A 16,058-nucleotide genomic window follows, 5' to 3' on the forward strand; every position below is an offset into this window, starting at 1 on the left:
TGCCAACCTAGCCAAAATATTCTTTGGATATAATCCTTGCTCCTCATCATTGTCTATAAATTAAAAGACTAATCTCAGGAAATCTATAAACTTAGATATCAGAAACATAGTCACTGGTAAATTTTAAATCAGGATACCAGTATGTTAAACCTTTAACTCAATCTCATCAAGGTAATTTTTAAGTTATAGTAAAAAGACACTGCTAGCCTCATTTACCAATCAGTGACTAAAATTTATCTATTTATCTATGTTCTTTTTTTTTTTGAAACAGGATCTCAATCTCACTCTGTGACCCAAGCTGGAGTGCAGTAGCACAAACATGGCTCACTGCAGCCTCAACCTCCTGGGCTCAAGTGGTCCTCCCACCTCAGCCTCCCAAACTGCTGGGACTGCAGGCATGTGTCACCATGCCCAGATTTTTTTTTATTTTTGTAGAGACAGGGTCTCACTATATTGCCCAGGCCTATACATGTTCTGATACCAAACTGAAATCTCATCTTCTTTCCCACTTTATTGAAAGACTACAGGTAAGGATAAAAGAAAACTACCAAATAACAGATCTGATGGTACAAAATATTTTTAATCATGACCTCCCCCCTCCAAAAAAAAAAAAAACTTTCAAGAGAAACTAACCTACTTTAGATCCATTGTCAATTCTTTTCCAGAATCTCTTAACTAAAAGATTTAGTTACTGTAATGTATATACATACAGCAATTGCAAAAATGTCTTTGGGATAAAGACATTATCTTATAACTCAAACAAATCAGACAATATGAACATACTGCTTACCAGCAATGAGAAGACTATCTGTGTCCTCTATACCCTCAGTGTAGGGAAAGGCTTTCTGAATATGACTCAAAAATCCAGAAGCAAAAGAAGATTAATAAATCTAACTCCATAAAAAAGAAACTTTTTCATGGCAAAAAAAATAATAAAAACAAAGTCAAAAGACACATAATACAGCCTGGATAACATGGTGAGACCCTGTCTCTACAAAAGTAAAAAATTAGCTGGGCTTCATGGTACACATAACTCCTAGCTAACTCAGGAGGCTGAGGCAGGAAGATTGCTTGAGCCCAGGTCAAGGCTACAGTGAACTATGACCATACCACTGTACTATGGCCGGGGTGACAGGGTGAGACACTGTCTCACACAAATAAGCAAAAAAAAAAAAAAAAAAACAAGAACAAATAAGCTAGCAGAAAGTATCTGCATCATGTAACACATATAAAGGCTTACATCCCTCACTTATAAAGAACTCTTAAATTTAGGGAAAAATGCCAAAATCTTCAATAACAGGCAAAACACATGAATAGACAATTCATGAGAAGAAATAAAAACTGACCCTTAAACACATGAAAAAACGATCAACTTCACTCTTAGGATAAACAAAAATTAGAACTACATTGATACACTACTTTTCATCCAGAAGACAGACAAACATTCAAAAGCTGAACAAGTCATCCTGTTAGCAAAGACGTAGGAAAAGTTCTCTCACACATCTCTGGTGGCAATGCAAAGTACCATAAGCCCCAAAAAAGGGAATTTGACAGTATCTCACAAACCTACATATGTGTACACTCCTGAGGCAATAATCCTAGGAATTTACCCTACAGATTTGTCCCTGAGAATTCAAAAACACACATGCACAAAGCCAGGGAGTGTAAAATCATTTATAATGCAAAATATCATAAACTACTGAAATACCAAAGCACAGGCCACTGGTTGAGTAACCCATAGCACAGATACACAATGGAGTGCTATGCAGCTGTTTAAAAGGAGAATGAGATCTCTTGAACTTGCCTAACTTGCCTGGAAGTGATTTCCAGATTTTATTACACGAAAAAAGCAACATGCAAAAGAACATATACAACATGCTACCTTCACTGAAAGAGCAATATATCCTCTTATTCTTAGATGAAAAATAACAGGAGGTTTAAAACAGAAAACAATGAAGTTAGTTACTTCCAAGAGGCTGGGGAAAATGCGGTATAAGTAATAAACAAGAGACTGTGACAATTCTGAGTAAAACTTCATATAGTTTTGAGTTTTGAAAGTATACTAATACCTTCTATATTTAAAAAATTAAATCACTAAGAAAAGAAAGGGGAACAAAATCTATTACTGAGAGCAAACTGAAGCAGACTTGCTTTTTAGATTGAGCAACAGAATAAATGTGCTGTTCTACAACCTAGAATTTTTATTGTAGAAGAACAGACATGCAAGAATGAAAAGGCAAAGAACTCAATGGAGAAAGATAAGAACTGGAGGTGCTGGTATAAATTCATTATTTCTAAGTTATGTATATGTATATGAATATTTATGTGTATATACATAACATGTAGGGGTGTTCAATCTTTTGGCTTTCCTGGACCACATTGAAAGAAGAATCGTCTTGGGCCACACACAAGATACACTAATACTAATGATAGCTGATGAGCTACACACACACACACACCCACACCCACACCCACACCCCCCCAAAAAAGAAACACCTCATAATGTTTTAAGAAATGTTATGAATTTCTGTTGGGCCACATTCAAAGCCATCCTGGACCACATGTAGCCTGCCGGCCATGGGTTGGACAAACTTCTGTAAGTGTATACACATGCATGTATTTCCTGACACCACCTGCTGAAAGGGTGAAGAAGCAAACACCCTCCAGTAGCAATGAGCACACCCAGCACCCATTCCCCACTAAAGGAATCTGGGTTACTTATTTAACAATGGACTTATTCCAGGACTGGGGCACGGGAGGTATAAGATGAGCTTGTAACATCTTGTTACACCAAAAAGTATGAAGTGTTCAAATAAGCAGTCAGGGCAGAACACCAGTGCCAGCTTGAAGGAGCAACTGACAGCAAGTATGGGACTATTTGAGCCAAAAAATAATTAGGTAATGAGTTGTAAATGATTGAAGATAATAGGAGTTCATAAGCCAATATTAATAGTAAGCAAGTTTAACATGTGAAAGAAGTGTTCTTGCTTACAAAAGAAAGCAGAGGGCTAACTGGTAAATGTGGTGGGAGTGCTAGAGCTGGAAATGCATCATTTGCAACCAAAAGAAAGCATGTTAAAATGGCATCATCAGGCAGTAAGTTTGTTGTTGTTGTTGCTGTTGTTGTTGTTGCTGTTTTGTGAGACAGAGTCTATCTCTGTCACCCAGGCTGGAGTGTAGTAGCATGAGTTCGACTCACTGCAACCTCTGCCTCCCTGGTTCAAGCGATTCTCCTGTCTCAGCATCCTGAGTAGCTGGGATTACATGGCACCCACTACCATGCCTGGCTAATTTTTGTATTTTTAGTACAGACAGGGTTTCACCATGTTGGCCAGGCTGATCTTGAACTCCTGACCTCAACTGATCCACCAACTTCAGCCTCCCAAAGTGCTGGGATTACAGGTGTGAGCCACCACACCCGGGCTAGGGAGTAAGTTTTTCAAATCTAGAAGGAAATTCTGAGGAAAAGCAAGATATTTGCATGGTCTTAAAATATCCTCACATACTGCTTTATTAGATACAAAGGAGTGGGGAATAGAAATTGGGCAACAGCCTGACCACATGATTCTCATGAGGGAAAGTGGAATAATGTGTGCTTCCAGCTGTGATACCCTGAGGATGGATCAGCACTTTGCAGTATTCTGGCCAATAATGCATGCCTCTCATCTAATTATAAGGGGTTATCGAAAACAACATGGGGAAATTTCTGTTTGAAAAAAGAAAAAAAGAAGTATATCGAGAAGAACTCTATTCTTCAAAAATACCAATGACAAAAACTAAATCCTAGAATCTACTTGGAGGAAGGGGTAGGCTATGAAGGACATAAGATCAAATGACATAACTGGAATATGGCTAGTACATTAGATAAACATACGACATTGATGTAAGTTTAGGAAGTTGATAGCAGGATTGTGATTTTTTTAAGAATATTCCTACTATTAAGAAATACATACTGAAATGGTGGTAAAAAGGCACAACGTATGTAATTAACCCTCAAATAGTAGGGGGTTGGGGGAATAAAGACACACACACAGACACACACAGATACACACACACACACACACACACACACACAGAGAAAGCGAGAGAGGGCATGCCCAATGATAATGAAATGCTAACAACTGATAAATCTAAGTAAATGGGATATGCGTATTATTTTCATTTTTTCCAACTTTTAGAGTTTTAACTTATTTTCAAGTAAAAACTTTCTAAAAATGCATAACATACCAACGAACAGACATTCTTGAGATAAAAATAGGAAAAAGAAACCCATCTGACAATGACTGTTTTACAATAAAGATCCTGAAAAGGTCACCCCCACTCCAGCTCACCAGGGAGCAGCCCCAAACTAGACTGACAGCCCTGTGGGGGCACACTGATTTGCCCCAACATCTCCAGCCTTCACTACAGTGATGTTCGCACACAGTAAACACTCAAATGTTAAATGCAAACAAATGAGCAAATTATGACTCAAGACTACAGAGAGAACTACAGAAGAATTCAACAGCAGAGAAAGATGATCATTCTTCAAATGGTTCAAAGGACAAACGTTTCAATCCATGAAAAACTCTATGGTAACTGTTTCTGTACTTACTTTGTGTTAGGCATTGTGCTGTGCACTTTATAGATACCACTTCATTAAATCCAACATCCCTGTGAGGTAAGTACCGTTAACCTTCTATACACTGACTTAGGGAAGTTCAACAGGTAGCCAAAGATCATCAATTTAGTAACTGAAAAAACTGCAGTTTGACTCCACAGCATAAGCTTTGAACCACCACACTATAGTGCCTTCAAAGAGCAGAATAAAAAGATTAAGTATCCAATAGTATTCCCAGAAATTATGTAATTCTGTCACTCTCAAAAGAGAATAGCAGATTACAAAGAGCAAATCGAAAAGAAGCACACCAAAGGGGAGACAGAACAAGCTGAGAAAGACACTCAGAATTCTCTACCAGTTCTCAAGACAATGAAAACTATAATAAAGAAGATTAAGAGCAAGAGACAAAAATTATCCAGTAGTTACTAGATATTATTAGAGAGTGTAAAGAAGGTAATTTTTAAGTAAATATATATTTTTAAAAAGGTGCTTGGGTGGGGGGTGGGGGCGGGGATGGGGATTCACACATCTCCCAAAGCTTTCAGGAAGAAAAAAAGGATTATGATTAAATTTTTTCAAGTTAAGATTTTTCTCGTGACAGCATAAACTGAAAAAACTGAAGAAAATGTTTTCAGAGTATAAAAAAGAAAAATTTGTAATATGAAACATTATACTGTGCCAAGTTCTTATAGCCTAAAAGGAACAGTCTCTTTCCGACATGTAGGGTTTCAAAAAATTTATAATTATTTTTAAAGGATCACAACCAAGACTCCGAAAGATTGAGGGTAAAGTTGGAATTAACAGAGGCAATATATTTTTGCAAGAAAATTGTGACAAGGTTTACAATCTAGGTTAATCGAATCAGAGAAAAGGGGAATAAAAACTTCATTTTCAGTGGGGAATGGGAGAAAATTTTTATCTTTAATATTTATAATCATTTACATTCACAAAATGAGATTCTGAATTATAAATCATTGCAGGAAGTAAAAGAAGAGAAAAATAGAAAGAAATTATAAGAAAAATTTTGCCTCAAAACAGCCAAGCATTTCAATTGCAACCATCAATCCAAACAGTGACCTCTATTAAGCTTTCAAAAGATACATTTTTATAACACAAAAGAATCCAAAATAAGATGGGAAAAGATAACCATTCAACTGTTAAACTAACACCCTACGTGGCCATAGTGTCAGGCAACGCAAAATACCTGCCCTTCCTGATCCCTCAACAAAAAACACATTACATAGAATAAAGAACAATTTTATACTGGTAAAAAGCACAATATATTAACACTGTTGCTAAATAACAGCCACAAGTTATTTGTTTAAAAATATGATAAATTGATAGGAACAATTAATAGTGGTCAGTTGTAACTTGCTGAATCAACAAGTCAAAAAATAAGGTAAAAGGACTTCATCTAACTAAATGAAATTAATAAACACAAATGCTACACCTTTAAAAAGTCAATACTTCAAGTATCAAAACATTTATTTTAAAAAACCTACCTTAATTAAATTCTCTGATTAAATGAAATGAAAGCATAGATTAACATACTTCAGCACAACTTAAAAAAACATAAAGTTATTAGCTAAGGTATATACATACATAAAGTTACAAATACAATAAACTTGGCTTCAGCCAAAGCTATAGCCTAAGGTAAACTTATAGTCTTAAATGTCCTTTTTCCTTAGGAAAGAAAATGAATTACAAATTCAACTTCGTATTAAAGTAAAAAGGCAAGTAGAGGAACTGAGTGAAGATAAGAGTGTAAATATACAAATCAGTCAAACAGCAGAGTTTTTTCTTTCCAATGATAAGTCATTCAGCAAGAGAAGGAACCTGAACTACCTGAGGAAGCAAGCCAGAGTTCATCACAATCCTTCAGCCCTCAGGCCCCACTTCCCAGGTAGCCACAGCTGAGCACAGTTACCCAGCAGCTCTTTTTCCCCCCAGGAGAGAAAGCCCCTCCCCTCAACCCCCACCACTCAGGCAGATGCCTAGTAGAACTTGCTGAAGACCACAGCAGAACCTGGTAATACTGCTTGCAGTTCTAGGTGCCAAACCTCACTGGCGAGGACAGGGTGCAGGTACAGAATCTCTCTGCGTCTGCTCCCACCTCCTCCCCACGCCAGGGACCTGGGGTTCTGGCCACATCACCCTCCTTTCCCAGGCCCTCCACCTCCTCCCTAGAAAAAGCAGTTCCGAGAAGGGCAATGACAATGCTGTGCCTTCCACTCCCGCACACGGGCCATCACGCCCTCTCCAGCTCCAGGGAAAACCCGCTCCAGGCCCATGCAGCACCTGAGGGTCATCTCCATCCCTCAACCTCGTGACACCAGCAGCCCAGGAAGACTAAGCTTAAAAGCTAAACCGCACCTTGGATTCCAAGGGCTATCTCCACTACCCCACTGCCCCCAACCCGGCTCTGAACACCTCACCCTGAAGGGGCAGAAGCCAAGTGAGGTAGGAAGTTAGTTAATGAGTTCATCGGCATTTTTTATAATAGCTCAAAATTTTAAAGGAACCAAATGTTCACCAACAGGTGATTCAATACACAAATTGTGGTATCTCCAGCACTCAGTAATACAAAAGAATCACTACTGATCTGTGCAGCAATAGGGATGAATTTCAAAATCATTACACCGAGTTAAAGAAGCCAGACCAAAAACGAGTATATACTATATGAAGCTTTTATTAAAAATTCTAGGAAGTGAATACTAATCTATAGTGAAAAAGCAGACTAGGAAGACAGAGGGTTTGGGTTTGAACAGCCACAAAGCAAGCCAAGAGGCACCAGGAAACTTTGACGGTGATGACTATGTTCATTATCTTGAAGAGTGTACAGTTTACTGTATGTCAGTTATATGTCAATAAAGCTGCTTTCAAAAAGGTGATGGTAATGTATAGATTTGAATAGATATCCGATTTTTCTGTTCTCCATATAAAACATACAGAGGATTTAAAAAAGTAAATAAACAACTTACTTTGCATTTCCAGCCATTGGTTGGTACAGATTTCATAATTCGTTGAAGACAAAAAGTATGATACCCTTTGTCACACGTGTCACACACTAGCATCTTGCTATCTTCTCCCGACTGTCTAAAAAGTAAGATAGCATTAATGATGGCTTATCTTTAAACTTATGTTTTGCAACATAAGTAATCATGAAAATCATCAGTCCTGGGAACTGCACAGTTCATAAATACCTCAGTATCTGTTTTGTCTCTGCAGATAGTAACAGAGGTAACCCTGCTATAAGGACTGTCTCCTAAATGGTGATCTTTACTCAATGCTCACCTGTGGTTAACTTACTCTAGCCATTTTAGGATTCCTGCAAAGGAGGAAGGGTTGAGGCAAGATGAATAGCCTCTGATCTTTACTTTTAAAATATAATTTTTGAGAGGAAGGCGGTATAACTGCGAGGTGCTACTGTGTGGAAAGAACAAATCTTGGCACAGCAAATTGAAAAGACTGTCATATAACGTAAAGAGGATCAAATTTGGCATCAGATCTCTATTTGTATTCAGGCTGCTGTTTTCTAGCTGTGTCACTAAACAACTTAGACTAAAGCTCTCTGAGTTTCAGGTATAAAACGGGAATAATAAACTTTACTGTGATAATTAAATGTAATTCAGTTTCAAGTGCTTAGAATGTCTATTAAGCAATTAAACGCTGAATAATTATTTCAAAAGATGAACCTTGTCATAATTATTAAGAATTATAATTGAAAACCTAAAACCTTTCTTTAAACAGTCTTCTGCCCCCAAAGATTGGGCCCCTGTCCTACAGCGTTATCTCTGTTGAGACTTTTGACTATAATCACTTTCAGATACTATGATTTTAAATTCAAGAGGAGGGGAAGAGAAAAAACGGGGAAAGCAAGAAGAGCTGAGAGACGAATCTCTGAATGAAATCTGGGGGATAAACAGAAGTCAACAGGAAGATGGGTCAGTTGGCCTCCAATTATTATTCAGTTCAACCTCTCCATAAACAGTCACATGTTTTATCTCTTCAGCTACATGGAAAGATCTTGGAGGACAAGTACTCTTCCTTCAAGTTCTTTTAATCCTTCCCAAGAAACTGAGTGCAGATACAAGGTATCGAATAAATGTTTACTGAATATTTTATCTAATTTTTACCAAAATACGAAGGTACATATTCCTATTTATGTCACGTAACTCTAAGATATTGACGCTTATTTCTTATAAAACTAAATAATAAAAACAGACTGATCATGGCAGTTGGGCATAATTCTTGCTGGTTACAACAAAAATTCTCAGCCTGTAAATGAAGATGCTGGTAACATCCCCAAATTATCATGCTCATTAGAATCATGGGGGTGCAAGCGGAAATCACAGAAAAGACTGGAGAAATGACCAAGAGATGAAATACAATAGGAAAAGATAACCCCCTTACAAATTTTTAAATGCCACATATTTCATTTTCGAATTATGCTGACCAGGATCTACTCAAGGTGGCTTTTAGAGAGATGCAGATGTACATTAAAATAATAGTAGAAATTGTCCTTCCTGGAATGGAAATTCAAACACATGACTGACGTTTTGGCTCAACTCTAATTCTTCTACGTCTGTAGTAACAGGTTTAAATCCTATCACATCCCCTCCCCGGTGCCCCTGAAGACAAGCTACTTTATTCTTCTCATGCTTGTTTTAAATTGTTAATATCGCTTATTTTTTAAACTGTTGGTAAATTTAAATTAGCTCTTTAGACGACCAGAGCAATTTAAATGATTAAAATCAGTTTTGTTTAGACTTCTTTCAAAATAATATAAACGTTAATATCCAGTAATTTTTTTAAGTATGATGAAGTCACTCTGAATGAATACAGCCAAAATATGAACAACCTCTATTATATTACACAAACCTTTAGCGCCTAGTAATAGGGTCCCTCTTAAACCCAATACACAGCTTTGAATTGAAATGAAAACTTACTTGCAGTTATGGCACACTTTGCACTCAGGACATTGCCAACCTGCACGTTTTAATGGAGTAACCGCTATATCCAGGCACATTCCATGATAGTGCTGACCACAAGTAATACAAAAGAACTGATCTAAGAGGTCTCCCGGGCTGTCGCACACTGCACAGTTTGCATCTTCCTTCGCTATAATTAACAGTAAAACAATGAAATTGTTGTATAAGAATTTAAATTTTTTCTGACTATACAGTAAAATCATTTGAAAGGATTTGCATCATGAACCTTTCAGACATTTGAAGTTATTCACCTTGGATTGTCATCTAATCAGAAAGAGGTATCAATAAAAACACTGTAGAGTATTTAATCTAAATGTAACCACATTAAATTTAATCGTATAGTTTTGCAATTATTTGTGGCTATATCTACTTGAGACCATAAGCAGGTCTTCTTTAATTTTCTATTCCTAATGCCAATGATAATGCTGGACACCTAATTAATGCTCAATATATGCTCACTGGAAAGAACCAAACAAGGAAAATACCAACTAAGAAATGCTTTGCAGTGTAACATAAACATTTTCTTTGAATGTTAAATATATTTTGAAATTACAAAATCAGACAAGAGACAAAATTAAGAAACGTTAATATCAATTAGACTAAGATGCTTCTTAAGCATAAACAGACTATTCAAATCACATAAGGGCTTTTTTTTAATTACTGGAAAATGTCTTATGTGGAAGAACATTAAAGACAGAAGCTACATATTCATACACAAACACATTACTTAATATACTAATTATATATTCTTCTATATTAATTTCTAGTTATAAAAGCATTAAAATCCACATAATTATGGGCATCATCCATCCCTAAATGTGGATTAAAAGAAAATGTACTAACAGTTCTTTTACCATATAAAACAGAAAATATAAGGATAAACTGACCTGCCAAATATACAGTTAAACTTATGCATATTGCAAAATAAGAAGGAATATAATGTATTCTAAAATCATACCAATCTTAGATAATGTATAAAAAATATGCCTGTATATAACAAGTATCACAAAGTATATGAATCTTTTCATTTTTTGAAGGTTTGATCATTCCTATCTACTATTCTGACTCATATGTTCTTTCTTTTCCAGTCAAGCTTATCATACCAACCTTTGATAATATATATAAATATGCCTGTATTTAACAAGTATCACAAAGTATATGAACCATTTTTTTTTCCTTTTTTTTTTGAGACAGTTTCACTCTGTCACCAAGGCTAGAGAGCAATGGCGCAATCTAGGCTTACTGTAACCTCCGCCTCCCAGGTTCAAGGGATTCTCACGCCTCAGCCTCCCCAGTAGCTGGGATTACAGGCGTGTGCCACCATGCCCACCTAATTTTTATATTTTTAGTAGAGACGGTGTTTTGCCTCATAGCCCAGGCTGGTCTCAAACTCCCGAGCTCAAGCAATCCTCCTGCCTCACCCTCCCAAAGTGCTGGGATTACAGGTGTGAGCTACCGCACTCAGACTTTTTTCCATTTTTTGAAAGTTTGGTCAATCCTATCAATTTCTCTCTGACTCATACATTCTTTCTTTTCCAGTCAAGCATCTTGAAACAGAGTAAAAATATATTTCTTTTATTTGTACTGGAGTCTGCAAACTTTTCCTGAAAAGGGCCAGATAGTAAATATTTTAGGCTTTGTGAGCCATAGCAGTCTCTGACAAAAAGACCTTTTGTTTTTATTTACACTCTTTTAAAAATGTAAAAATAATTCCTCGCTTGAGGGCAGTACAAAAACAGGCTTCAAAATGTGGACGCTGGCTGGACCTCTGACATACTTCACGAAGGCTGGCTTAGCACCTAATACTCATCTGAAGCTACATTAGTGAGGCTGCCAATGCCCATAGGAAACCCGATTTAGTCTTTGGCTTTTTTGCACTTTGCAGCATTTGCATTGCTAGCCACTCCCACATTAAAACGCCCCTTTCCTTAGTTTCTATCATGGCAACTCTCTCCTAATTTCTCCTTAGTTTTCCCCCACTTTCATTTCATCCTCCTTTGTTGGCTTTTGTACCTATACAATCTTTCTAAATGCTGGAGTTTCTTAGGATTTCATCCTTTTCCTTCTTTCCTAATCCCCCGTAGTTTCCCTTTGTGATCACATCAACTCTCATGCCATAAAATGCCACCATGATTCTTAAATCTGTATTATTGGCCCTAGAATTCTTTCATAAACCCCAAACCTTTATTCTTCAAGTCTTACTGGATCTCAATAGCCAGGTGTTCCAAACACTCAATCTCAACTGCTCTAAAGTGAAACTTTTTTAAAAACCCGAAACATCATCCATTTTTCTCAAGAATAGATAAAGGCAGAAACCTTAGTATCACTGTTGACTCTGAACTCAGCCCTGACCCAACACATCCAGCCAGATCCCAATTCTTATGTATTAAACTTCCTACACATCATTCTTCCTTATATGTTTATAGTTTAGTCTATCATATTAGGTTGGTGAAAAAGTAACTGCAGTTTTTGACATTACTTTTAATGGCAAAGACTGCAATTACCTTTGCACCTACCTAATACTCTGTCTCGCTAACTGCAGTATCTTCTGCATCAAATCATCTCTACTTACGGTTCTGACATCCTCTCTAAATCATTTTCTACACATCCAGAACAATCTTTCAAAAATGTAAATCTAATTGTTAACCTCTGTATAAATTAAAACTCCACCAATACCTCATTTTTCACCTAAAACAAAATCAGAATTTTCAAGTATGAGGCAAAAAGGTCCTTATCTCCCTTTCCAACTGAATCTCAGAACCACTCACTATTTCATGGTCATGGTGGGTTGTCTGCCATGCACCTCACATAACATGCTATTCACGTCTGTGTGCTTTTACACATTCTGTTCCCTCTGCTTGAAATTTTGTTTTTCTGCTGTGCTCCCAGCCTTCAAAACTCTGCTCATGGCTGGGCACAGAGGCTCATGCCTGTAATCCCAGCACTCTGGGAGGCCAAAGCAGATGGATAACTTGAGGTCAGGAGTTCGAGACCAGCCGGGCCAACATGGTGAAACCCCATCTCTAATAAAAATACAAAATTAGCAGGGTGTGGTGGCACATGCCTGTCCCAGCTACTCAGGAGGCTGAGGCAGGAGAACCGCTTGAACCCAGGAGATGGAGGCTGCAGTGACTAGAGTTTGTGCCATGGCACTACAGCCTGGGGGACAGAGTGAGACCCTGTCTCAAAAAAAATCTCTGCACATTATTTCCTGAATACCTATTACCACACCCAAATACCCATTTAGTTGTTGAATATTACTTTTACCCATATGCTTACAAGAAACTTCTGTTAAATAATCATTTATTTACAGCACAACTCTGTGAATCCTTGAAAGACAGGGGCCTTAAGTTTTTTAAATTTTTATCCCCAACTGCCTAACATGAATCAAGTCTTATTGAACATATTTTAAGTGAAGGACTTACTGCTAAAATAACTTTTAAATGGCTCTTTAAGTGATAGGGATTTAAAATAAATCATTAATCTAACAATGGAAGCATCATAAATTGGTTCATTTTTGATAGAAAAGACATAACTGGGATGTTATGTTTCTTAATATTAAGAGATTACTAGTATTTATCTTTCAAAATATGTACATTGAAAAATTGATCTCTTTTTGCTCACCGTAAAACTTTTAAAAATTGGGGGAATACTCAACTAATTATCAGAAACTAATTATCAGATAATCAATTCATTTTTCTATTATACTCTCCTAGGAACACTAAAATGCTTCTGTGAAACTTTCTAGAGTTTGCTCCCCTGACACTTCAAGTTGCCATGGTAGCTACTAGCGACATGTGGTTTCTGAACAAGTGAAATGTAATTAGTTCAAATCGAGGTATGCAGTAAGCATAAAATGCACACTAGATTCCAAAATCTTAATGGGGAAAAAGTATCTCAAAATTTGAAATATTACTATTTTGGATTACTGAATTAAATAAAATTTACTACAATTGTTCCCAAATGTTTCCTTTTCCTCAAATTTTTAACATACCCACTAGAAAAATTACTTATGTTGCTCACATTATATTTATACTGCACAGCACTGTTATATACAACAAAGTTCACTCTGCAACAAGACAACTGTCATTGTCACAAAAATCACTTTTTAGACTATGATGATCTCCACCAATTCCTTACTGACAACCTTGCTGTCTTATCTGATTACTATGGATCATTGGTAATAAATTAGTCAAAGAAAAACATCCATGTAATACATCTGGTGCAAAAGCACTTAATATGCCTTATGTGGAAAACAATATTATTTTTAAAAGCACTACACAAAGAAATGAGGTTGGTTCCAACCCTCCCAGTCAGGGAGAAGATGTGTGGGAATACTGAAACAACCTTATGGAGGTCATGTATAAGAAGATTATCGATACTACTGGATAGGTTTGGTGCCATCACAGAAATTAAATATGAATATTTAGACACACATGTCTGTAAGCCAGAGACATTAAGTTTAAAGCAATAATCAACTAAGAAATTTTTCTTTAAACAGTTGAAAAAGCAAAAAGACAGGCTATAACTAAAGATAATTTAAGAGGGGAGAGGAGTAAAATCCAGGTCTATTTGGCTTCTAAGATCAGGCTCTTGACTACTAATCAAATTGACTCCTCAGTAAACTTTACTAGTGATCAATGAAAGTGATGAGTATTTGAGTATACACAAAAGTAGACATGAAATGCCAACAGTGGCATACAATGAAGCTAAATGGAGTAAAGGGAGCAAGGTTCTTATGGCAGGAGAAAAGTGAGAGGAAACAAAATGATCATCTTTAGAGAAGGTCATTTCCTAAGAGACAGCTGTAAAAAGAGAAGAGATAAATAAAGAAGACAAAAACATTGAGCTTAAATTAGAACAGAGCTTATCACAGATCCTTAAACTTGATGAAACTATTGCTTAAGAAAGCCCAGACAACACATAAGAATAAAAGCATTGGTGAACAGCAAGAAAAGTCAAAATAGCTGTCATATAGTGTAAATTGAAGAAGGACCAAATCAGCATTGCTTTCTAATTTCCATCACACCCTACCATCTGCCAATTTTCATTACTGGCAGGACACTGGGCTGAGTGATTTGTCTATAAAAGAGAATCTCTGGAAAGAAAAAATAAATCATGGATGTCATCCAAAGAGGCTAGACCATATCATTGGCAGGTAGATAAGAAAGGTCAGAAGACTGACAGAATTTAGGGTAAAAGAAAAGCAGCAGGACTTAATGCCAAGAAATACAAAGATAACCAAAGAAAAGAGGCTGGAGTTAAAGCTTAAGTGAAGTAAAAGGAATTAAAGCTAAATGATGAGTAAATACATTGAGGAACAGGGGGTGAATTAAGATATGTAGCATTTCCATGTTTAAACCTTGCAAAAACTTCTCATTGCAGACTGAACAGAACCCAAACTCCTTCCCTTGCTTACAAGCCTACATGATCTAGCCTTTGTTCACCTTGATGATGTCTCTACTACCCCCACCTAGTAGGCTACTATGCTCCAAGTAAAATGACATGCTGTCTGTTCATGAATCATGCCAAGTCCACTCCTCAAGGTCTGTGTAGTGGTCTGTTCCCTCTCCCTGGAATGTTCTTTCCTCTTATCTTGCATGATTGGCTTCTTACCATTCACTTTTCCTATTCAGGAAGTATATCTGGTTGTATCTCCTAGATGGATTTTTAGTGTAAAATTTCCAGACAAGGTTAATGTATCCTTGTATCATCATGAAAATAATGTTGCAACAATGACCAGCCATTTACCTATGACAGAGCACCCTAAAAGTGTTTCCTGATGAAAATCTTGGCCTTCTTCACAGATGCTCTCTTTAGTGGATTGCTTTATAATGAGATGCATGATTTTGTTAAATTTCTCAACTTTTATAAAAAGATGTCAACCTTACTCCTAACTCAGTCAACTATCACAGCTACTGCTCTGCCCTTTAGGAAGCAAGAGAAAATACATATACTCAATATGTAATATCATTCTCATAACTTAAGCCTTAGATAGGAGGTAAAATAACTACCCTTTTTAAAGCAATTAATATATACAAGGCACAATGTTATGTGAATTCCATTCATTGTTTTCATTTAACCCTCATAATAACACTATGATTTCAGACAGTATCATTTTAAAAGCATAAAAAGTAACTTCTGCCATGACACACAATTAGGATAGGAAGAAATATTTATAAAAGATGTTAAAAAGGTGACAAAACATCCTATCTGCAATATTCTTTAAATTATATCCTTGGAACTTAATCCAAGATTATGATCGTCTTAACAGATGGGTCAGAACGCTGTGTAGTTAGAATGCACTGTTTAAGATCCCCAAGGAGGCCAGGCACGATGGCTCACACCTCTGTATCCCAGCAGTTTGGGAGGCTGAGACGGGCAGATCATGAGGTCAGGAGTCCGAGACAAATCTAGCCAACATAGCGAAACCCCGTCTCTACTAAAAATACAAAAAATTAGCCGGG

General features: G+C 36.7%; 1 protein-coding gene across 4 annotated transcripts in view; it reads right to left on the reverse strand.

The window, feature by feature from the left end:
- LOC134757216 (histone-lysine N-methyltransferase 2C-like) overlaps positions 1–16,058 on the reverse strand; it is a 77,789-nt gene that overhangs the window by 3,305 nt on the left and 58,426 nt on the right. For all 4 annotated transcript variants that reach the window (XR_010130901.1, XM_063698379.1, XM_063698381.1 and 1 more), the window contains 2 exons: positions 9,550–9,721; positions 7,582–7,696 (listed from right to left, as the gene is read on the reverse strand). Coding sequence is in view for 3 of the 4 variants with exons in the window: in XM_063698381.1 (XP_063554451.1) it covers positions 7,582–7,696; positions 9,550–9,721 (287 nt within the window). In the remaining variant the exon portion in view is untranslated. The remainder of the gene's footprint in view (positions 1–7,581; positions 7,697–9,549; positions 9,722–16,058) is intronic.

This window comes from Gorilla gorilla, chromosome 16 (genome assembly GCF_029281585.2).
Source record: "Gorilla gorilla gorilla isolate KB3781 chromosome 16, NHGRI_mGorGor1-v2.1_pri, whole genome shotgun sequence".
Lineage (NCBI taxonomy): Eukaryota > Metazoa > Chordata > Mammalia > Primates > Hominidae > Gorilla > Gorilla gorilla.